This window comes from Buteo buteo, chromosome 2 (assembly GCF_964188355.1).
Source record: "Buteo buteo chromosome 2, bButBut1.hap1.1, whole genome shotgun sequence".
NCBI lineage: Eukaryota > Metazoa > Chordata > Aves > Accipitriformes > Accipitridae > Buteo > Buteo buteo.
This window is the reverse complement of record NC_134172.1, coordinates 77,323,186-77,347,216: the sequence shown is the minus strand read 5'-3', so window position 1 is coordinate 77,347,216 and position 24,031 is coordinate 77,323,186. Positions and strand designations below refer to the sequence as shown.

The window sequence follows — 24,031 nt, the reverse complement described above, 5'->3', positions numbered from 1 at the left end:
TTGTGGCATAAGAGGCTCCCAGTCCACCGTACTCTCATCAGGCACTGAGTGAACTATCACTTACTATGCTTGTAAGTCAGCAGGACAGTAAGGCCTCTGGGTGTTACCATAACACAAGTAATAAGAAAGCAAAACAATGTTGATTTCCGTTTCATCACAAAACATTTACGATTTGGTCATCAGAACTCAAACAGATTTGAAGCAGATTGTCACACAAGTTTCTGTGTTAGAATCAGTACATATAATGCATTATAAACTGTAGGACCTTGGGGAGGGCAGGAGCTGCCCTTTTGCTCTGTGCAGCACCTACAAACTGTATCTTGACCCAGGGTTCTTAAGCAGGACCTAAAAACTGTTAAGAGGTAGAAACAGTTCTGGTCATTAGATATTCCACCCATTTAGAAAACAAATAAAAAAAAACAACAGCCCGCTATGTATGAAAAGCAGAACTACAATCATTAATGAGGTAGACCTCAAATGCTAGAAATAAAAGGGCGTTGCTTTCGTTTAATCTGACTTCTCCTTAAGCCAGAGAAGAAGTCTTCCTTCTAAAGGAAAGACCTAAAAATTACAGAGGGTTGACTTTGGCATTAAGGAGCACTGAACGATTACAACTCGGGCGGCTTACTCAATACCGCTTCGTTTCCTCACCTTCCCTCAGAAGGGCGCATCGGTAAATGAGAAGTCTCCCTGAGAACCACCGGTTTACCTGTCGGCCCTGCTGAAATCAGCGTAAAACACGCTAAGGGGGGCAGGATTTCACCCAGGTTATGCAAAACAGCAGCTGGAAGGAAAATAAAATGAATTAACCTGATTAAAAAAAAACCAAAAAACCAACAAAACCAGCCATGGCGAGCAGTCGGGCTGGTGGCGACCCTCTGCCAGCGGATCCCAGCCGCAGCTACCTCGGGCGGCAGGGCCGGCTCCAGGCCGCTCAGCAGGCTGCTGCGAGGGCTAGACCGGCCTGCCCTCAGCGCTTGGGGCCACTAGCGAACCCGCACGGCCGAGCCCACGGCCACGGAGCGCTCTCGTAACACCGCCTCACACAGACCGGCCGGGGAACGGAGAAGCCGCTTCCCGCCGCCCCCCTCTGCGCATGCGCCACAGCTCCGCGCGCCTTCCTCTCCCCCCCCCCCCCCCTCCCCGCCCGCGCCCCGGCCGGGCTTTCCCGGCGTGCGCCGCGCGCTCTCGGCGTTGACGTCACCGCAGCCCGGCGCCCGCCGCCATTGGAGTTGGAAGCTCCGGCTCCATCCCCTCGCTGCGGCCCGACGGCGGCGGCGGGGCAGGCCCGGGCGGCGCGGCCCCGGGTGAGGGGAAGGGGGCGGTATGTGAAGGGACGGGGCCGGTAGGGCGAGGCGAGGCGAGGCGCGGGACCGGCCTACCGTCCCCTGGGCCCCGCTGAGGTAAACGCCGAGCGGCGGCGCCCGCGCCAGCGGCCCCCTCTTTCCCTCGGCCCCGGCCCCCTTCCCCTCCCCGGCCGCCGCCTGAGGGGAGAGGCGGCGCCGCCGCCCCCCCTTCTCCGCCAGGCCCCGGAGCTCCGCGCCGAGCGGGCCCTGCCTTCTCCCCCCGGCCCTTCTCTGCTGAACCACGGCGGCCCCGTACATGAATTATGTCTGCCACAAGCGTTGACCCTCAGGTAAGCGGCGGAGCGAGGCGCGGGGCCTGCCTCCTCCTTCCCCACCCCGGGGGCGTGGGGGGTTTCCTCCCCGCTCCCTGCAGGCCGGTGCCTGCGTCTGGCCCCGGGAGAGGCTTTTCTGCTCCCTCCCGGGCTTCTTCGGACCTTAATCTCTTGCTCGTGAAGTTCCCCCGGTGGGCACAGCGCGTTCCCACTGCCTTTCGAGAGCCGTGGCCATTTCTGAGGGTAGGCCGGTGCTGAAGGATACCTGAAACACGCTCCTCAGCCCCATTTTAAACAGACCCCGATACGCTGTCAGCCGGTTTTGCGAGCCTCTTACCCGTCCTCAAAAGCTGCGTGTTTTGCAGTGACAGTATATAAGCGTTTTTCTAAAATTAACTTTTTTTTATTTCCCCTCTTTTTTTTTTTTTTTGTTTTCTTTTCCCCAATGATGTGCCATGGTTTCCCAGAGACCGAAAGGACAGGATAATAAAGGTGAGCATCGTGCTGAGATCTGATCGTCTAAATTGTTACTGTAACAGATGAATTATGCAAGTACCTGTAGGTGAGCAGAAACGTGTTGCTCTTAGTCCGTATGGGTAACATCTGGAACAAGCGGAGTTGTGCTTTGTTTCAAAAATAACATAAACTCTTATTCGTGCAAGCTTGCTTGCATCCCACTTAATGCTACTGAGGGAAGCATTGAGTGGGAAGGGTTATGTGTTAGTACTAAACATAATAATGTTCTTCGTTTCCTTAAAATAAAGCAGATTTCTACATAAAGGCACAGTGGTATGCCTACTCAATATATATTTTTACATACTTTTGCATAGTCTCTTCCTGCTACATAAATACAATTGTGTTACTGGTCTGCTGTTGACTGAGAGATGTATTAGCTGTCATATGTAAGCCTACGAACTTAATTATTTAAGCAATTTTAAATAAAAAATAGTTAAATTCTGGTGAGCTAATAAGCTTTTTGTGGTAACTCCCGTGCTTTATTTGAAATTAAATTTAATAACAACTCATCTAAGAAAATACTTTGCTACTGTGATTGCTAATAAGTGTGTAACTGTTTAGGCTTGGGAACTAACAATATTCAGCTCATAAATACTTTTTAATCTATCTTAACCTGCCTCAAAAATCCAGTTACTTCTAGTTGCAGGAAGTTTGACACTGTTTCCTGTGTTTGTAAATACTCTTTTACCTCTACTCTCCCTGACAAACTTTGCAGAAATATTCTGGTAATTCCCAGACTTGTTTGCAAAACACCCTATTTGTTGTAGTATTACGTTTAGTTTAGCTGTTTTATGAAATAGATAAATAAAGCGACTATCACATAATGTGTTGGACCTTGTTTTCTTAGATTTAAAGCAAACAAAGGCAATTATTTGAAGTGACCTAATAACAGTTTTGGGTTTATGTATGTTTCAGTGATGGGTTTTGAATGTTTTCGCACATTAATTTAAGCTTAAGTACACCTTTGATTATGGCAGATATCTCCATTTGACACACGAGAAAATTGAGACTTAAGTTTTCCTGAAAATGTCAGGATACCAAGGCACTTAGCAGTCATTATTTCATAATTAAACATAACCTCACCTCATCTTATTTTAGCCAACTTAACTTAAACAAGCAGTGAATAACACATGCTGGGAGAACTGTGAATTGGTTTCTGGACCAGAACAATAGATGTTTCCGGTTTTTTTTCCACAAAATTCTCGTCAATAATTATTATTTTTCTGTTCAGAAGTAGTTCACATGAGTTGTCTATTCACTCTTGATTGCATATGTATATTTTTTTAATTTACTGAAATTTAGTTTTCTAAGAAGTAATATAAAGAGAAATTGTTTGGAGGGGGGAAATATCATCCTTTGGTCATTTTATGAGTCTTCATGCTGTGAATAAGAAATATGGCTTTTCATAAAATAACGTGGAACTCTTCACTGAAATGCCACTAAGCAGTGTTATAATATGTCGTAACCTTTTTTTTTTTCTAGTACAAAATGGTTCATTACATCAGAAGGATACAGTTCATGACAACGATTTTGAACCTTACCTTTCTGGGCAGTCAAATCAGGTTAGTGTATTTTTAACTTAGGTTTTTTTCTTAGGCATGCTGTTGGCACTCAATTCATAGGATTGTGTTGAGGGAGCAAATTCCTTAAATAGAAATGGAAAAAGAAATGACTAGCATATTGTGTTACTTGGTAATACAACTAGCATTTGTGCGCACAAAGCTAATATTACTCTGCATATCCAGATGGCTACAAGTGAAAATGAAGTTAATGCTCCAGCTAGTGTCTGCTGATTGCTTCTCAAATTGCGGGTTATTGGTACAGTTGGACTGTGACAGACTATTTGATCTTACAGTTCTTTGATAGATGAGTTGTATGTGGGAGTCTGAAGGTTCTGTTTTTGGTCTCTCCTGATTTGTATAATTAATTTGAAATATCCTAGAAATTAGCACAGTTGAAATTTGGTTTCGATGCTTTCTAGGTAGCTTGTAGAGTTGTCCCACTCTTCAGTAAATACTGTTCTTTCATGTCCTCTGAAATATCTTAAGAATTAAAGGCATGTTATTTTAAGCGTAAGGTACTGTAATGTAAACTCGCAATATGATCCAGTTCATTATAATGTACGTTAAATCAACATCCATGATTTGAATACCATTATAATTGAAAATATCTTCTAATTGAAGTAATTTTTGACTTAACATTCACATCTTTAAAGTGAACAAAATGCATAGAAACTGAGGATGCGAAAAGTTTTCTTTCACAAATATGAAGTACCATTTGAGAGAGAGAGAGACCTACCAGAGGTACATTATTATTTCTTGGCAGAAAGACTAAGTGTTATGTTTTAAAAGGGAAACTTACAATTCAGCCTGAAGCTGATACATGCCAGTGTTAATACTGGTGACATCGCTGAACTTGCTTGCAAAAAAAAATTATTCTACATGCTACAGAAAAATAGCATGTAGTGTGCTGTTCTGTTTCATTTCTGGAAAGTGTGATTTTAATCTTGAACGTAAACACCAGAGCAATCAGTATCAATTCATGTGTTGTGTATCAGTTATCTTCAAGGTGTGCTAAACATTTTTGTTAGGGCAGTCAGTTAGATGGAACTATGTTAGAGGTTTGGTTTGGATCCTAGCAGCTTTCAGGAAGGGTGCAGACTTCAGCACAATATAGATATACTTAAGCTTGTTTCCATCCTGGAAGCAGTCTAGACACACCACTGTGGAAGTCAGGACAAGTGTATATATGACAACATGAACTGTCTTCTGAGCTCTGCACTGTGTGGGTTCTGGCTCCTGAGCTAAGCTGCTTAGTCCTCTGCAGCATAGACGTGTTCTCCAGACTTATACAAAGTTAAAATGATTTAATGGGAAACATTTCCTCTTCTCTGGAATTAATGTACTTTAGCAGGTGTAAAAGCAGGAAGCTTGTGGGGAAAAAAAAGTAAAATTTTCTTTTATAATGCAAAATTAGTTTTGAAAGAAATTGAGATTTTCGCATTTCTTTAGTTTTTTGAAATTCCACTTCGTCACATTTGTATGTAATTTTTAGTTACTTAAAAACAAAGACATGTTTTTCTCATGTGAAATATACTGAACGTTATACTTCATATAGAAAAAATAGAACCATCTGTTATAGTTTAATTCTAGGAAATTTGTCTTAGCTGTCAACAAGCCCAATTATTAGGGAAAAATTGCTATGACTGTTAGAATTTCCATAATTCTAATAAAGTTTTCTTACATGAAAGTGTAGCTTCATTGACCAATTTATTTATGCTGCAGTAAGAAATTGGCATGCTACTAGAAACAATTGTGTAGGTCATCTTACAATTTTAAGTGGAAAGTGACAGTAGAATTAATTAAGACTGTGAGATTTTGTATTGAAGACAACCGTGTTTCTGAACAAAGCCTTATTATCTAGTTACTCAGTCAGATTTATTCAGACCTTTAAAATTACTGTAAAATATAAATGACTTGCAAAAAGAGATTTGAAACTGACTGGGTATTTAAAAAAAATACTTAGTTAAAACCTCAGCTGACACAACAAGATATTTGACATCAAAGTTAGGTTGGTAATATTATGTTAATTTCATCCTTCAAAAATACAAATTAGTCTTTAAAATTAGTATTGAGCATGTTATATAATCAAATAAAATATGATTGTCTTCCATCTTTTGGTTGAAAACTGCTCTTAAGTAGTGGTGCCTTCTTTTCTTTCCATAAAGGTTTTAGTATCCACGTAGAGGTAGTTAATACAGATCAGATTTGAGATGTGATAGCTTTTTGTTATAAAGCACACTAAAAGTACTTTTAAGTGCAAAGGAAGCCAAGTGTAGTAGAGTATTCATATACAAAGTTATGCTCAAAGCAAGAAAGGCATCCCCCATGTAATGTCATCCAGAACCAAAAGATTATTCATAAGTAACAGGGAATTGCTAGCAAGCAGTGTGCTTTGGGAGAAAGGAGGATTCCCTTTGTAATTAACAAAATGGTTGGGTTGGGTTGTTTTTGGTTTTTTTTTTTATTAAAAAAAAAAAGGAAGGAAAAATGGAGGGACAGAGAAAGGTCAAGGATAAGTTTGTTGAGATAAATGTTCTGCTGTTGCAGTGAAAGACTTCTGTCAGGATTTCTTTTACACACTCTGGCATAAAGCCAGTCAAAAGAGATTGAATGTTTTATAAGGATGTCTGCTGAAACTTTCCTTTAATCTTGCTAGAATCCTTCTGGAAACTTTACAGCCTGTGTGACAGGAGGTGACAGTCTCAGGAATTGTCTAGAATCCTTTAGAAGAAATATTTTAAGCCAAAACACCTGCTTTGTCTAGGCTTATTCTTTTTGGTCTTAATAAATTCTAAATCTGTAGAATATATGAACATAAATAGTTCTTTGGAGATACTTATGTCTCCTCCCTTTCATCTGTGTTTATTTCTACCTTTTTTCTTAATATTAACACTTTAAGATAATAATACATAGCAATCTCAAAGTCTTTTGGAAAAATGACATTTTCATATGCTAAATATTGATTATTTTAGCTTGGGAGCCCCTGAAAATTGAATGAGTTTTAGAGAATCTTCTCATAGGAAGGTGGATTACCTCTTGTTAATGATAGAATTTGCATGTAAATAAAGGCAGCATGAACACTGGCAGAGGTTATTTCTATTGAATCAACAACACTGGATCTGGCCTGTTTAAATCTCAGAAGTGGTTGCAGTACTGTATGTAAGTCTTGGAGGCATTTTATGGTATCATTCTGTATATGGAAAGTAAGGATATTGAATTACTCTGGCTTTCAGGTGTCATGGAAGGGAGTAATTGAAAAATGAGCAGTAAAAAGGACTTGGTATCTGTTGGGTATTATGCTTATTTTCAGCAAGGAGGTTTTTTTTTACTTCATTTTCTGAATGAGCTGAGAAATAATCTGATTTTTGGAAAAATGACTGAAGTTCCACTGCGGTTTTGCTGATTTTGCAGCTATATTTTTTTTTTCAAGTTTGAAAACTTGCAGTTTGAAAGAAATTTGGCTTCCTCTTCTTAAAATAAGTTTTCTCCATGAGTAAGGAGAGGCTAGCTACTGTTTGACTCATTAACAGGAGATGTTGACCTTCCCTCCCACTCGCTGGTAATTACAGTTAGTGTCAGTTTGGAAGGTCTCCAGTGTAGGTGCTTCAAGTTTATTTAAAGAGGAATAAAACCTATTTTAGAATATTCTGTATTTGTTCTTTTGCATTGTGGACTATGAGAAACATACAAAATGCTTCAAAATCAGGTGTCAGCAGAAGATTTAGCATGGAAGGAAAGGCTTCTCAGCTTTGTCTAAGAAGCAGTTGAAAGGGAGGAAAAGCTAGAATTTCAGGGGGCGATCTGCTGGTTTATACCCAGTCAGTCTCTTATTTCATAGAGTGGAAAAGATGGCCTGTTTGGAAGGACAGTGAGAAACAGACTTGCGCATTTGTAACTTTACTACCGGGGAGGAAGAGACTTATGCAAAAGGCTGAATAGTGTCTTTCTCAAACAGTGTGGATGGCATACATCACATGCCATAGTTGCATATATTTTTCTCTAGTATATCAATCACTTTAATTTCAGTTTGTAGTTAAGTCTACTTAGAGCAAACTTGGCATGCTTCTTAATGTGTGATCTTGCTGTGATCCTGTCTATGTCAGAAGTAGCCTTTGCATGTTTTACCACTTCAGTTATGTTTTGCTTGTCAGGGACTGTTGGCCCCTCAAAACAATTCCATAATGAGGACTGTAATCATATTTTCTGTTACATGTGTTGTCATATTAAAGTAATTCAATCTAAAACTTCTCCTGTGTAGTGATCTAGGAATGCTGAATATCCCTAGTTCTGTGAGACACAAAATACGTTGTTATACAAGTTCCTTGAAATATTTTGGGGTATTGGTAGGCTAAATAATTCTAGAAGAAATCGCTAAATACCCTTAGTAATGTAACCAAGCTTAGATGGTTTCAAAATCTCAAGTACTAACCTCATTGTGAGCCACTAGTCCTGGTGTGTATTATAAATGCCCAGATACTGCATTTTAGCCCTGCATCTTTCCTGGAGTATGAACTAAGATCTCTAATTAGAAATTAAATTACTTTGTCTCTATTGTTCTTTTCCATTTGGTAATGAACAGTGTTGTGGCTGTTTATAAATGAAGGGTGTTTTATATCTGAAGTTACCTTTTTTTTTCTCTTTAACAGAACAGTAGCTATCCATCAATGACTGATCCTTATCTGTCCAGTTATTATCCACCATCTATTGGGTTCCCCTATTCTCTCAGTGAAGCACCATGGTCTACAGGAGGAGATCCTCCTATCCCATATCTCACCACGTATGGACAGCTCAGTAATGGAGATCATCATTTTATGCACGATGCTGTTTTTGGACAGCCTGGGGGTCTGGGAAATAATATCTATCAACACCGGTTTAACTTTTTCCCTGAAAATCCTGCCTTCTCAGCCTGGGGAACAAGTGGATCCCAAGGACAGCAGACTCAAAGTTCAGCATATGGGAGCAGTTACAGCTACCCACCTAGTTCACTGGGCGGTACCATTGTGGATGGACAAACAGGATTTCATAATGATACATTAAATAAAGCTCCTGGAATGAACAGTATTGAACAGGGAATGGTCGGACTTAAGATTGGTGGAGATGTTACAACTTCTGCGGTGAAAACAGTAGGTTCTGTTGTCAACAGTGCTGGGATGACAGGTGCCCTCTCTGGTAATGGTGGATCTAATGTAAACTTGCCAGTATCTAAACCAACCTCTTGGGCTGCTATAGCTAGCAAGCCTGCGAAACCACAGCCTAAAATGAAAACAAAAACTGGACCTGTAATCGGAGGAGCATTGCCTCCTCCACCTATAAAGCATAATATGGACATAGGTACTTGGGACAATAAGGGTCCTGTGGCAAAAGTTCCTGCCCCTCAACAGATACCTTCTCCTCAGTCTGTTCCACAACCACAGCAACAAATTGTTCAGCCTGTTCCAGCTCAACCTCCTCCATTGACTCAGCCGCAGTATCAGACCCCTCAGCAGCCACCCCAAAATCGCTGGGTAGCTCCTCGCAACAGAAATGCAGCTTTTGGCCAAAGTGGAGGAACTGGTAATGACAGCAACTCAGCTGGCAGTACCCAGCCTAACCCTGTTCCAAGTGGTGAGTCCCATCCTGTTCTTGAAAAACTGAAAGCTGCTCACAGCTATAACCCTAAAGATTTTGAATGGAACCTTAAAAATGGACGTGTGTTCATAATAAAAAGCTATTCTGAGGATGATATTCATCGTTCCATTAAGTATTCTATTTGGTGTAGTACGGAACATGGCAACAAACGCCTGGACAGTGCTTTTCGGTCCATGAATAGCAAGGGTCCAGTCTACTTGCTGTTCAGTGTCAATGGCAGTGGACACTTCTGTGGAGTAGCAGAGATGAAATCACCTGTGGACTATGGCACCAGTGCAGGTGTCTGGTCTCAGGACAAGTGGAAGGGGAAATTTGATGTCAAGTGGATCTTTGTGAAGGATGTACCCAACAACCAGCTCCGACACATCAGGCTGGAGAACAATGACAACAAACCTGTTACAAACTCCCGTGATACACAGGAGGTGCCCTTAGAAAAAGCAAAACAAGTGCTTAAAATTATTGCTACTTACAAGCACACGACCTCCATCTTTGATGACTTTTCTCATTATGAAAAGCGCCAAGAAGAGGAGGAGGTGGTGCGGAAGGTAAACTTATTAAAAAATTTATTTTATACACAGATATGGGGAAAATGAAATGTGAAGGCTGCTATGGTGGAAAAAATGTAAGTAGGAATTCAAAATGTTTTTAATACCTCTCAACCTCATGGTTTTATATGTGTTTAACAACACAAAAAACAAACTGATGCTTATTTGTCTGTGACAATTTCATAGCTAATGAGTTTCAAAGCAGAAAGCTAAGCAGTAATGCGGGTAAAGGACATTATGTCCATTTTTTTGAGTTTGATTTTTTTTTCATCTTAAAATGGTTAATAAACTAGAAAATAGTTTCTGTTTCAGAATTGGATTCTGCCAGTGATTGCCACTTAAGTTTTTTTGCCTTAAATAAGAGGTGTTTTAACACTGTTTGACTGGAACTAGGTTATCAAAATTGATACCTGTATTGGCATTTGAAATTTGTACATTTAAGAGCAAGAAGCCTGATCTTGTTTGTTCAGTTGATCTTTCTGGAAAAGAAATTGCTGGAACAGTGCTAGAAAGACGGCGTTTCTGCTGCTGAAGTCTCATGTATTATTATTTGGGTAAATAAAGGTTTTCAGTTCCCAGGTCTAATCTGTCTACTAATTCTTGGAAAAAAGTTTTGAGTGAAGATGTAGTAAGAGAAATATGGGCAGTAACTGGAAGGTGTAGTAAAAACTTGCATATGCTTTCATGGCTCTAAGTCTGCTGCAAGAGACATCTGTCCCTATCCATCCCATGACCTCAGTTTAAAGAATGCCTTTCTCTAATTATGCAGTCTAGAAGTAATGGACTGGCAAAATACTAGGTGTTGGGATGTGTAGTTACTAGCTAAGTAACACTTAAAGTTGCTTGATATTGATAGTGTTTCATAGACTATTTTTGTATAGCATTTCAGATAAAGCATTTACTTTGACAGGCTAGCTTAGCGCGGCTCACGCTTCAAAATGTTTTTGAAGCAAAGACTTAATGCGTGTTCCTGGAGCTCAAATTAAAGTTGCTGTTTTAAAGGTTTTATTGCCATTTAAAAGTGCAGATAAGATTGCTTTAAACTGTCTTTATAGAATGTGCCCTTAAATTATGAGAGAAAAGGAGCTCAGTGTCTCAAGAGCTTTTCAGCTCAACTTTTCCTAGCCATCAGATACAATGTGCATAGCGTACCTCATCACAGCGGGGAAGGAGAGCTTAGGATTGGAAGTTTTTCTTGTGTACTCTCTGTGGGGTTCCACAAGCGAAAACCTAAAAGCCTTTACTTCAACACTTCATTCCTTCAGTAGACAATTAAGAATCCAATATTTCGTGCAACCTGTATCTCAGAGAGAGGTGTTCCCTTATGTAGAAGAGAATCTTGAGTAAGTCAAAAGGCCTGGGTTTCTTTGTCAAGTGTTTACAATGTATGGGTAGGTGATCGTTTTGGTCTCCCTGTGATTTGCTGCTATGTCTGGAGGGGAGGATAATGTGCATGTTGAAGGAGTGAGAGTACTGGGAAAGTGGCAGGAGATCCAGTCTTCTTCAACAGCTAACTTACTGGCCTGAGGAGGATCCAGATGGCTGCCTACTGAACGCCAAGCTTACTTTGCTTTGTAGTAGCTCAGGGGACTGATGTTCTACTGTTGGGCTGATACCACTTCGGGTTGTTTTTAATATATACAGCTGTTTCCCGGTTTCAGTTCAAGTGCCGATACAATCAATATTCTTACCTAGGTCACTGCTTTATAACAGGATCGTTTTTTCAAAATAATGTCTTTTTTCTGCCTCATTTAAAACTGAGGCTCTAGCTTGTACGATGCATTCAGAAAATAAACTCTGAAGTCTAATTTAACACTTCTTAGATTCCTCCGAATAGCTTAGAAAATAGGACAATATACAGACAATTGAAGTACACTGAGGAAGATAATAGTGCTAGAGAGGTAAAGCAGATCAACAATGAGAGAATGAAAAATAAGATACTGCTTGTCAGGTTACATTCTATAAAACTATTGTCTGGTAAGTTAGTATTTTCCCCTTCAGTGACTAAATGAATTTTAGAAGTCCAACTGATTACTAGAAGAGTTTCTTTGCAGGATATGCACACACTTAAACTTCTTGCCGTTCAAAAGTTTGTGCTATTGAAGTTGAAGTGTTCCTGTTACGCAAAGTTAACCTTCCTATGACAATTTTTGAAGAATCTTATTGCCAGTTAAGGGATCTTATGACCTAATTGACATTTTCAGATAGGTGTTTGTATGTGTGCCATCTTAATTGGTTTTCAGGTTGCTGTGGTTTTGTTCATATACTCTGTTTAGTAGTAAAATAACTTGTTGAAATTTTGTGCTTCCATTTTGCCACTGTTGTGATTACAAGGGGCCAGAATTCTTAAAAATCTCCACATGGAGGGCTTGAATGCTTTAATTTCAGTTATACACAAATATTTAGTAGGGAAGAATAACTTCATGTAATCTGTACAATGCAAACCATGAGCACTTCAGCTCTTTTCTTCAGATGGTTACAGTTTGTTGCTAGCCAGTGTTTCCTTGACTGATGTGTGCAGAGGAAGCTCCAGTGTGTGCTCTTTCAGTTTAACTGATCTAGGAACCTCTGTGTTAACACTAAGTCATCAAATGAGGATTTGGCATGTGTAATGCTCAATGAAATTCACTGAAGTGCTAAAGATTCACCAGTGTTACCAGCGTTGCTTAAGGACTGTGTCATCATCTAGAATTAAGGGAAGATTTGTTCATGCTGGGATGCAAGTCCAGCTTTTGATTTGCCATAGTAATAAACTATTTAAGCCCATTCTGGTGACCCGGAAATTAATAATAGAAGGATATTGGTGTCTGGAATGAAATGGCAAGAGAGTGAGTGGTGTGAAATCTCTCCTGACCCTCCTAGCATTTCTCAGTCAGTTTCTGGGGCCACTACAGTGTCCACAAAGACAGCAACTTCTGTGATCAAAGCTCATGCTCTTAAAAGGTAAAAAAAGTTGCAACATGTGTGAGAGAACTTCTGTAAAAAGAAAATACAGTATAATGTAGCATTAATTATTAACATTCCCTGGAAACATGCTTGCATAGTCTTAACAAAATTGCCTTTCTGAAGTTAAAAAGCTTGTAAAGAAAATAAACTTGTTGCAGATTTGGGTTTTTTTTTTTTTTTTTTGCATCTCATGGTAGGACAGATGGGTTGATCTACTGTCAGCAGTTTGTCTTCATAGATCTGTATTTAACTAGATAGTCATAGTTACTGGACTGCTGTGCTATTACCCCTGATCTGTGTCAAGGCACTCAGCTATTCCAAGGTCTACACCTTGGTGTTGTGCTGGAAGAGCTGAGTAGTCTTATCTCAGAAAGCTCTTGAATCGCCAAGCTTACCGTTTCTCCTTTTGGAGATATTGCAGATTAAATATTGCAGAGTGTTAGCTAGTGCATGTCAGCACTTAAAAATACTCATTTTCGTCTAGCATTGTGTAAGTATTTCCTTTCAGTATGCTTTCTATGAACACATTCATTGATGTAGAACTTTTAAGGATAGAATATTGTCCTTCCTCCAAAACTAGTTAAAAAACTTTTCTATCTTAAGATTAATACTAATTGTGTTTCCTGATACAAAGGTAACATTTATATTTTTGTGTCAGAAGATGAATGCTTTCATCCCACTGACCTTAACAAATGAAGTTCCGTAGGAAGGTTGACAGCTACTTCAGACTGAGGTGAAGGGAATAGAAGTTTGACAAGGATGAGTGTCTCTAAAATGGCAGCTTCTGCAGGTTTTGTGAAAACCTGTTTTTCCTGTGTCTGAAGACTATACATATTAATGTCATGAAGGAGAAGTATGCAACAGGAGGTCCCCTGTGAGATACCAGAATTCCCCTGGAGAAGAGAAGCTATGAAGGCTCCGGAGAATCTTCAGAATGAAAATGAACAAAGCTTTGTTAGTTGCTTACAAAACTGCTTTTTCTTGCTTGTGGTAGCCCTAAATAGCAGTAAGGAAGAGAATTTGAGAATTAGAGCGTCTAAAAAGCAGCCATGCTCAAGAGCACGAAGAATTGTTGCATCAGTTTCCTCCCCGTCAGTTTATATGGTTTCAGATACTTTTTAAAAGGAAGACTCAGAGTAGCCCAAGAGAGAAAGCAATCAGCAAGGTAGGAGGAACTGCTTAATAACTTGCTCAATAAATAACACCTTTTACTGAATTATAAAGCCTGAGCTGAGTCTCTGAATGCCATGAGCATACTTTCTAGGTACCAGGTAGAAGTCTCAGGTGCTAGCCTGTCTTCTATTTATGTGGGACTAGGTCATGCGAATTGAAAGCTTTGATTTTTGATTTTTTTTTTTTAAAGAAAGCAGGATTATGAGGGTCAGTGGATGATTACATAGAAAACTAAAAATAAGTTATGTGAAGTGGCAATGGGAAAGAATGGGCTGATGAGCACGGTAGGGCAGTGAAGCAGAGTAAAGGGGATTTGCCACCTTAGAAATGGAAGTAGGATGGAACAATTACTTTTGGAAGCCTGAAAATGGGGTTGATACAGATTCAGTTTTAGATTCTTTCTAATCACCTTTTGTTTGAAATGTCAGGCAGCTGTGAGTTCTTTTCATCAAGAACATACAACACCTAGTGTGTTCTGATACTCTACCATTAAAAAATGGCTTTCATTGACCGTTCATCGTAAGTCAGCTGTTAAAAGATAGGAGGAATATAGATTTTTTTTAAACAAATTATACCACTTCACACGGTCTGTTTTGTTGATTTGGTAAACCAATTTTGCTATCTTTTACTTCTGTCTTAAATCATAGATTGTGAATTTATATTAGACTTTGTTGACTTAATTTTATTATGAAAATTGAAATACTAATATTCTGCCTGGAGGTAGAGATCAATATATTCCATTTTAAAAAAAACTCATCTGATTTTATGCTGTGACCAGCTGAAGTAGCAAATACAGTCTGTTACACTTATAATGTCTGGTATATTTGCAAATAAGCTTTACATTGCAACAGAAACAATTCTGAGATTAATTTTATACAAAGATTCCACAAAACAAGTAAAATCTGAAGGTGTTAGTTTAGGAGTTGGCTGCTGTTTATGCTTAGGCTATTTCACAATTTTCTTGCTTGCAATAGGATTTGGTGCCATACTGATGCATTCAAGTACAGTACACAAAGTAGAGTCTTTACATGCCAGTTTTGCACTATACAGTCTATTTTAAACGCCATTAGGATGAAATGGAGAATAGTAAGGCTGAACCTGTTCTACTCGATCTGCGTGGTGTCTTAGCTAGAAGAATGCACTGGCCTAAAGATACAGCAGCATATTTTATGCAACTTGTCTTGCTGTCTTCTGCATGTCCTGCAACTTAGGGGATTCCTGATACAATTACTGAAAAAGCCTCCCCCCTTTTTTCTGTGTTGCTTAACTTGTCTGTGTAAGCCCTGTGCAGAGGCTCTGCTCTAAATCAAAGCAGAAGCATGACTGTTTGCTGCTGGGAGAGCACAGGTTAGTTAGATGAAGACTTAGAGCAATTGAGGAATGCCTGCAGGTATCCCTTAGACTACCTTTATCTGTTTTCAGTATTTGTGGTTAGCAGAAACTTTTGAGAGAGACTTCAAAGAGCCTACTGGCTTCCATACTAGAATGCTTTTAAAAATTCTTGGGTTGCTCAGTCTAGCCGTGCTGGTTTTTATCAGACCATGCAAAAGCACATAACTTTTCTTCCACCTGATGATGTTTTTGTTTTTTTATCCTGACTTGTCAGGTTTTTTCACAGTGCCTGCCAGAATAGTTGAACAGATAGGAATAATTAGGAACAGAATTTCGAGAGCTCAAATCCTTACTTTTATTGAATGTGACTAAACTCCAAAGTCACTTGAGTGCTTCAAAATAGTATCGGTTCTGTGAAGTTCACTAATCTACCATCTCCTTTCTGCTTGTGTATTGGTTGTGCTACTACTGCAGTAGCTAAAATAATCCAGAAAGTAGAATATTACAGGTCCTGTTTCTGCTTAGGAATGTTGATATTTCATACTTTTCTTAGTGTGACCTTCATCTGCTGTCAGTTTGAAGTGACTGTGCAGGTATTCATTCAGCTGTTCCACTTGAAGCTGCACTTAAGTTATCAAGTCCTTGGGCTTGTCAGGTATATACAATGTATTTCTAAAATGTAGCAGCAATGTTTTAACAATGTGTATAATTATCTGGGATCACATTAGTGCTGTTATACTGCTAAAAAGTTTTTGCTTGTTCATTTGATTAAAATCTTTCTTAACTTTTAACTTTTTTCTCTTTGCAGGAACGTCAGAATCGAAACAAACAATAAGAATAAACATATACAGTTTGATATATATACTAGAACTGATATTAAATTCGACTATGAGAAACAAAATTTAAGTATACTGGTGCTGTATCCTGGCATCAGGACAAACTAAAGCTTTCAGCTCCAATATATCTTCTCGTGCAGGGGAAATTAAGTTGTTGCATCTTTAAGTAAATTGTAGTTTATTTTTGCCCAAGTGGATCTGCATTAATTTGTATCTTTTTTTCTATGTAAAATTCTGTAGAAATCATTAATAAAGGTGTGTCTGTTTTTATTTTTTTAAGTTGGTAAACAGTTATATTAACCTAATGTGGACCTATACATGAGCATACTAAAGTGTCAGTGCTTCCCAAAGACTTTATTTTGGCACAAATTATGTTCCTAGCCAGATATAGAGATTATGGAGAATACATCACAAATCTTCCTTTACCCTCCTCCCAAACCCTTTTTCTTCATGGCGGAAGTAAGAAACCATGCATTGATTTTTGTCACTTAAAAAAACTTTTAAGATACTGCACTTCAGAATTTTGAAATGATAAAACTAAATTTCTGATCACTTTGTGCAGCTGCTATGCCTCTTTATTTATCTGTAAAATTACACTTTTAAAATTGCTAATGCGCCATGTTGGTTTTTTCTGTCTAGTAGAAAATCAAATTGTCAGTGAAATTGTTTCTCTGGAAAATATTTCCCTTTCACATTCTGTTAACCAGTGCTTCAGTGTGCATTTGTTATACCATATCCTGCCGAGAGTGAGCGAGATGCTTTCTCTCAGCCATAATTCTGCTTTACGGTTTTTGTAGCTTAATTAAATAATAATGTGATGCTATCAACATTGCAGGGGTTTTGGACAATGTGTTTAAACCTGTTTCAGCTTTCAGGTGTTATTAGTTAATTGCAGATCATTTTTAATCCTTCCCTTCATTACTCCCTCCCACCCCCCAAATCCTAATGCCATTTAAAGTTTTTATACCAATAATGCTGAGCTTTAACGTAGGAACTAATAGTACGGATAATATGATGGATTATGCCTCAGATGTTTAAAATTGACAGTGTGTATGTCTAATTTTTTTTTCTGTTGGATGAGTAAAAAAACCTGTTTTAAGAAACTGAATTTGCTGTCATGTTTTTGTGGAGTGAGGGGACCGTCGGAGAGCCTGTCACCAACTGGAGTTCCAATTAAGCATGGAAATGGTGCTCATGTCCGCTGCTCTAGCACACTGAATCTGCACGTGTTTATTGTAGAGGATCTTTTACTATATTAGAAAGCAAGTATCTTCTGAATACTATTTACTCCAAAAGGACCTCCAATTTAAATAAAGTTTAATCTGTATCATTTAGACTTGTATTTAGAACGTATAACTCTGTCTCTGGACTGTTACTGCCTGTAAGGGGTAATGGACAGCATCAGATTAACTTTTTCCTCTAGGAGAATACAAGCCTTAATAAACAATACATATTTAGCAAGTTTGATGTCATTTTCATTTTTTCCCTACTTTCAGTTGTCTTCCTATGTTATAATCGCCTTTTGTGCCAACTTGTGAATTAAGTCTAATTTGAGAAGTGTTTTGACTGTGTAACTTGGATATCTGCTATCGGCGCACTTGATGATTGCAGAAGGGTTTCACAGTACTCTGCAGAGGACATTTGAGCTGCTTTGAGTGTTACTGTTCCTCGAAGGGAACACATGCATGTACAGTGGTTGTCACTCGTACTTTCCTTTCTCCTTGTATGGTAGAGAAGCTGAAGAAAGAATTGGAAGTTGTCCTGTAGCCTTCAGGAGGTGGTTATCGCAGACATGGGTCATGGGGATGAGAAAAGAACTTTCCAAATAGAAGTAAAGATCTGAACAGTTTCTTTTACAGTAGTTGGCTGTATTTCCCAACTCTTAACTTCAGTAATTTGACTTGGTATCTTTATTTTAATTGACTTTTTGAAGCAATACTGCATTTTATAAACATGTTACCATCTAATAAAAGCACTTGCTGTTAGTTTCAGTTATTAATATCAGGACACTTACAACTGGTGATTCCAGAGCCAAAAAGAATTTAGCTCTATCTGGACCCTGAAGAGAAAAGTCAGTTACACAGCTTTTTCAGATCTGAAGAAAGAAATAAAAAAAAAGTATCTTTGCTGTGATATTACCTATAGACTTCAAGTAAATATTTTCTAAAAAAACCCAAACAAACAAAAAAATCCCAACCAACAAACAGTCCCCAACAAATGGAGAGCCTTTAGCTGAAACCGGTTTGGCTGTATTGTTAAGAAAAGTTATGATGTGTCTCAACCTGCTATCAGGCTTTGTAGGTAGCAGAAAAAATTCATAACAGCTTCAGCATGCAGAGATTTTTTGCAGATATTGCAGCACTGTGGCTGGGTTGTACAGCACTAGCTGAGTTAAGCAGGGAGAAAACAGTGGGTAAAAATCACTTTCATTATGACTGTGTTGAGATAACTGAAATGCTGCTGGTCGTTCCAATTCTCAATGAACTGTCATTTTAATTTAAAGAGACGCCTCACTTCTTTGTTTCGCAGTGTTCTCGTTACACTGAGAGAGGGAAGAAGCATTCTTCCAGTGTCTGTTGTAGAATAACTTCATGTCATAGGTCTTACTTATTCTTTATTTAATCCAAGTAATAGTTGTAAAAAGTTGCCTGTGTGCTTTTGAAATTTGTGCTTAAGTTCAATCCTTAAATGAGTTGCTTTTGTTTGATGTTTTTAGAATTTGTGTGTGTTTGACAGTATCTGTGCTGCCTTCTGCTTTTAAGCCAAATGTAGCTGGTAGCACCAAATATTGATTGCAGAGTTAAGTGAAATGATTTCTCTGATTTGATTACTGGTTGGTGACAGCACATTGTACTGCTCTGAAGCTGTGAATGTTACATCATTAGGGGAAAAAGTAGGTAGTCACACCAAAAGTAATAGCACTGAATACTTAATCTTTACGGATATTATATTTGTTGCTGTGAAGGATGGTTTTACGTGACAAGCTTGTAGAGAAAATGATCGAGTTAAATCTGCAGAGAGATAGATGTAAGGACGGAAACAGGCAGACAAAAATAAACAAACTCATCTTCAAGATTACTGCTCTGCCATAACACAACATGCTCGTAAATTAAGGACAGACTTTGTTTTTTACCTTACTCATTCTTGGGAGATGGAAATAGGGGATGTAAAATTTAAAATCTAATTTTTTGCTTTCACCCTTTAAAGAACTGTTGATATTAAGAGATATGAGTATTTCTTCACAAAACACTTGATTATTGTTTGGAGAACTTACTCAGAGATATTAATGGATTTACTCAAAGATATTAGTGAGATCTCAGTGAAAAAAAGAGTAGTATTTATGTCTTAGCATTACACTGACCACAGTGCACTAGAGAGAACAGACAAGTTGTGGCAGGTCGCGTCTTTGCTTTTCCTCTTTAATAATGAGTGATTTTATTTGGCCAGGGAAGATGGAAATTCCAGGAAATGTGAGCATTAAAAAACTTGTGGGCAAAGATAATGCAGAACTATCAAAAGAAAAATAACTCTTGTAATGTTACTGCCCTTTTCTTGTACACCTGTTGAGAAAAGTAATTGAGAGGAGCAAGGGAAGCTTAGTTAAAATAGCAGATAAATGCAAAAATGAAGCACAAATATTATCTAATGGGGGAAAAACGTGTTTTGATCTAGTGCTCCTTTTCCTGGTGTCCCAGTTACTTTAAATTCTTTATGTTGAACAATCTGTTTCACTTGGAAAAAGCTCTGGCTTTTTCTGACAACAGTGCTCAGCATCTGCTCATTTTAGGAGAAAGCTGTTCGCTATTTTTGGGAAGGTGCAGGTTTTTAATTGGAATTTGTGATACTGCCCAAGAATTGCCAAGTGTAGCTGTGGCTTTTTCTGTGATAACCACCTCAGCTGTAGCCTGCCTTGTCTACAGTTCCTTTGAGAAAGAACAGTCCTTGTTAAGCCTGTTTTTAGAAGTAAGAGAGTTGAGTCAAAATGTTGAAATGACTTAATTGGGGTGTGACTTGGCAGAGGGAGATTTTTGGATTTCATGAATAATGTGGTTCAGTCCAATGGACTGGTTCATAGCTGACATCATTCTCACGGTACTACTTCCAGTTCACGTATATTGGCACTTTGACCTAATGTTTGGGTGAATGGGATTGTCTTGTGTATGAATGTTACTGAATTCACAGCTTTCCAGTCTTGAGAAAACTTACGTTGAAAAAAATCTTTTAACACTGACTTGCACATTGCATATGCAGTGATGCAGTGCGTATGCAGCGTGATGACATTCTGTAATATTTTTCATTTCCTAGCAAGAGTATAAGCAGGGCAGGGCTTTAGGAATTACAAGAACAGCTTTTGTTCCCTGATATGATAGTGGATTAATTTCCTTATGTTATGTAGGATCATAATTTCAGGGCACCTTTGTAATCCCTTGGGAAATTCTACATAAAAGAGTGCTGACTTGACTTCTGTATAGTCTTTTTGCTTCCTGTGAAAATTCCCTGATCTCCCTTTTGTTCACATTCCTGAGGCGAGTTGCTGACAGCATGAGGAAGACCTTGGAGACATGCTTTCTTCAACATGCAGGACTTTATAGAACTGGCATCTACACTGTCTTTTACTGAATCTCCTTTAATTTGGAGAGTGTAGGAGGTTTTATGCCATCTGTCTGTTCATAAGTTATTCAAGAAATTATTTTTACCTGGGATGTTACCATGACAACAGACAGTTGGTAAAGTCTTCACCAAATGCATTTCTAATGTTGTCCAACTGCTGCTAAATCAGTAGGATCTGGTGTTTTGCTGTGGTTTCAGTGATGAAGACAGTGCGAAAGAGGTGTAAATACTTGTTTTGCCAAATTTGCGTTCTCCAGGTAGTTTTAGATTATTAATGCAATGCATCAGGCAGTAATAAATATCACAAGCAACCTTCTTGATTCATACCCCACCATTCTGTGGGGTAAGAATAGGAAGAAAGTAAATTTTAACAGTAAATGATGTATCCATCTATGCGTATATTATTAGGGAGCCTTTTTCATCATTTATTATCTTCTGTGTATTAAAGTACTGCTACACAGTTATGTTCCTGTTCACAATGTTATTGTAAATGGCAGCACGGTTTTGATTTCTGTCCTCTGCTCTTGTGGCTCTACAAATTGTAACGCAGGCAAGTTGATTATTGATAACATCTAATTCTCTAAGAGAGCCCTGCATCTCCCTGAAAGTTAGTGGCCTGCAAACCCTCTTAAGAAGTTAGAAACCACTGATGTAGGAAGTGTTCTTGCTGCTGTTGGCTCTGCTGTAGCAACATAGTTAGCTGAAAACACTGATTCTTGCAGCTGAACGCACTTTGCTGAAACAGTATTTAGCCTGCTTCTGATAAAACGGTGCAGGAGGGTGGGTGTCATTAGGCTAACGAAGAAGCAAAGCAGACCAATGCCTACACCTGGCTGGAGATTCACTTTCTAATTAAAAATGGTGCATGTGCCATGTAGTGGGCCCAGATTTACCAAGTTTGAAGTTAGACTTACTAGCTGAGTGGCTTCCTCTTTGCCCCCTTTGGGGTGAAACTTCTGGATAATCGGCACATTCAGGAAAGAGTGAATTTTGGAAGGTCTGGGTGTTTATGGAGGTTGTTTGGCTTTTTACCCTGTTGGTGTGTGTGGAAATCCTTTTCTAATATAAATCTGTTTCATATAAATTTGTAAAATGTTGACAGAATACAATTATGTGAGCGCAGATAGTCTGATTTTTAGGGGGAAGAACTCTTCAGAGGTCTTTAACAAACCAGTGCTTTTGTAACTTCAAAAACTGTCAGCAGAGGCTTTTGGCTGCTTTTAAATAAGCTGATTATCAGGAGCCCTCGAAAACACTTCTGTGGAAGGGCAAGGTATTTTGATGTCTTGGGCCTCTAATAACCTTACTTCATAAATATGTCAGTAGCATTTATTGCTATCTGGCATGAAAAATTAGAAATGCTTAAGTGCAACTATCTGGTAAACTTTCTAGACCTCTGTGCCGATGTTTTACTTGTGCAAAGCTGTTCGAGCACTCTGGAATACACAAAAGCTGTGATCCTTCCCATTTCTGCTGCTTAGGTTTGAGATAGGACAAAGCCTGGAAGGCGGATGCAGGTTAGGACAGATAACAAAACTGTGCCGTTGCATAGGTCTTTTGAACTGTTCTGCTTAAAGATTGCATTATTTAGTCCTTAAAGGAGATATTTTGTACTTTCCCATAGGTGCTCCGAGATAGAGCAGTGACTAGGGGTAACAGCCTATGGCAGTGGCTGAGGATGGAGGCTGCTTGCGGTCAGGAAGATGTTACAAAGGAAGCAGTTTCCAGTAAGGATTTGATTTCTGTGACAGTATTAGATTTTGAGACACCAAAGCAGGTTTTCTGGCTTAAGCCACTGGCAAGTTGTGGGGATTTTTTTCATATTTTACCCTTTTCAGTCCCCATGTAAGTGGCTGCTTAAATTTCTTGAGATGTCCCTTTAAATGAAAATACTAAATTGTAGTCTACTGAAACTGAACTGTGTGCAGCAGTTGGTTGGTCATACACTTAATCACACCAAATTCAGTGTTTTTTCATTAAGCCTTGTTTTATATGTAGTACCTGCTTAACTAACCTGGCTTATTTCACAATGTTCACTCTGGAGCCAGGGCGTTGTAGTGATTTATGTTTTTTTCATTAATGCTAGAGCAACCAACAGAAATTTGGAACAAAAGAAACAATTAAGGAGGTATATCAGCATCTTGCATCACTCCAGTAGGTGTGCAGCATTTTAAAGGTGAAGCCGAGGCAGTCTGCTTTGTGTCCCCTAGTTTTATATATTTGACCTCTGTAAAATAGAAATTACAACTAAAACATTAAAACTGTAATAACTCCTTGTTTGCTCTGACAAGGAACAAGAGTTCCTTGTTTTAACCTGTTAGTCTGGCAAGGGTATCTTTCATTGTTCCTTGGCTGTACGCTTGGTTCACATAACTTGACGGTTCACTCATTTGTCATCATCAAGATTAGAAGCATTGTGGGGTTTTTTGGTCCAAAACCTCTGTCTTTCTATAAATGCCACTTTGGAACTGGTGAGTCGTGGGCAGTAAGTCAGGAGATGAAACAAAAAGCCATTTTTACCAGCTGGGAGTAAAGATGACTCCAAAAGATTTCCTGATGCTGAGCAAAGAGCAGCACTAATGAGCTCCTATGGGAAATGTAATCTGCCCATAGTGAGTAAAATACTAGATGGGGAGGAAGAATGATTTTATGAGCCAGGTATCATTTTGGATTTTTCCTTGACTTACTGACCTTGCTGAGGATGGGAAAACACTGCATGTTGCTAATTCAGTTACTTCAAAGCACGGGATAGTGGAAGATAAATCCTAGAAGGAGAGTATTCATAAAAGACTGGCAGACAGGGTGATCTTTAAACAGGTTTTTTAAATTGTTGTTATTAATCCATTAGGGTTTATTTTAAATAATAAACACAACCAAGGATGTGAACCTGCAGATCACAAATTGCAGAGAGGTTCCTCCTGTTAAATTTCAAAACCCTCCTGGTGAAATGAGAGTGGGTTGTGAGGCATTACCATCCTCAGAAACAGAAACAAAATTATCACCTGCTCTGGGGAATATGACCTGTGTTATGATTTGAAAGGGCATGCAGCCTGCTTCCTTCTCAGCACCTCTTCCTGATGGACTGATGCTCTAGAAAGTAAGTGGCCCATAGAGGTAATGAAGAGGGTAAATAAAAAGATACAAGGCATTTATGAAGCAGCATTTTTGTGCTTTTCAGTCATTGAACATACGCAGTTTTTCGTTCAGAAATACTCCAGGCATTGAGGTTGTTTGTAGTTAAAAGCCTGTAGAGAAGCTCACTCT

At 38.9% G+C, this 24,031-nt stretch overlaps 1 protein-coding gene across 2 annotated transcripts; it reads left to right on the top strand.

Moving 5' to 3' along the window:
- Positions 1–1,185: 1,185 nt before the first annotated feature.
- YTHDF1 (YTH N6-methyladenosine RNA binding protein F1) lies at positions 1,186–17,617 on the top strand. 2 transcript variants are annotated; one of them, XM_075020794.1, is made up of 5 exons: positions 1,186–1,636; positions 2,086–2,110; positions 3,617–3,696; positions 8,343–9,946; positions 16,129–17,617. In XM_075020794.1, exons 1-4 carry the CDS (start codon positions 1,610–1,612, stop codon positions 9,915–9,917), a joined length of 1,707 nt encoding a protein of 568 aa, XP_074876895.1. In that variant the 5' UTR covers positions 1,186–1,609; the 3' UTR covers positions 9,918–9,946; positions 16,129–17,617. The 2 variants fall into 2 exon arrangements, with proteins under 2 accessions (XP_074876895.1, XP_074876906.1); XM_075020805.1 differs by having other exon boundaries at positions 1,189–1,636; positions 8,343–9,869.
- Positions 17,618–24,031: the final 6,414 nt, after the last annotated feature.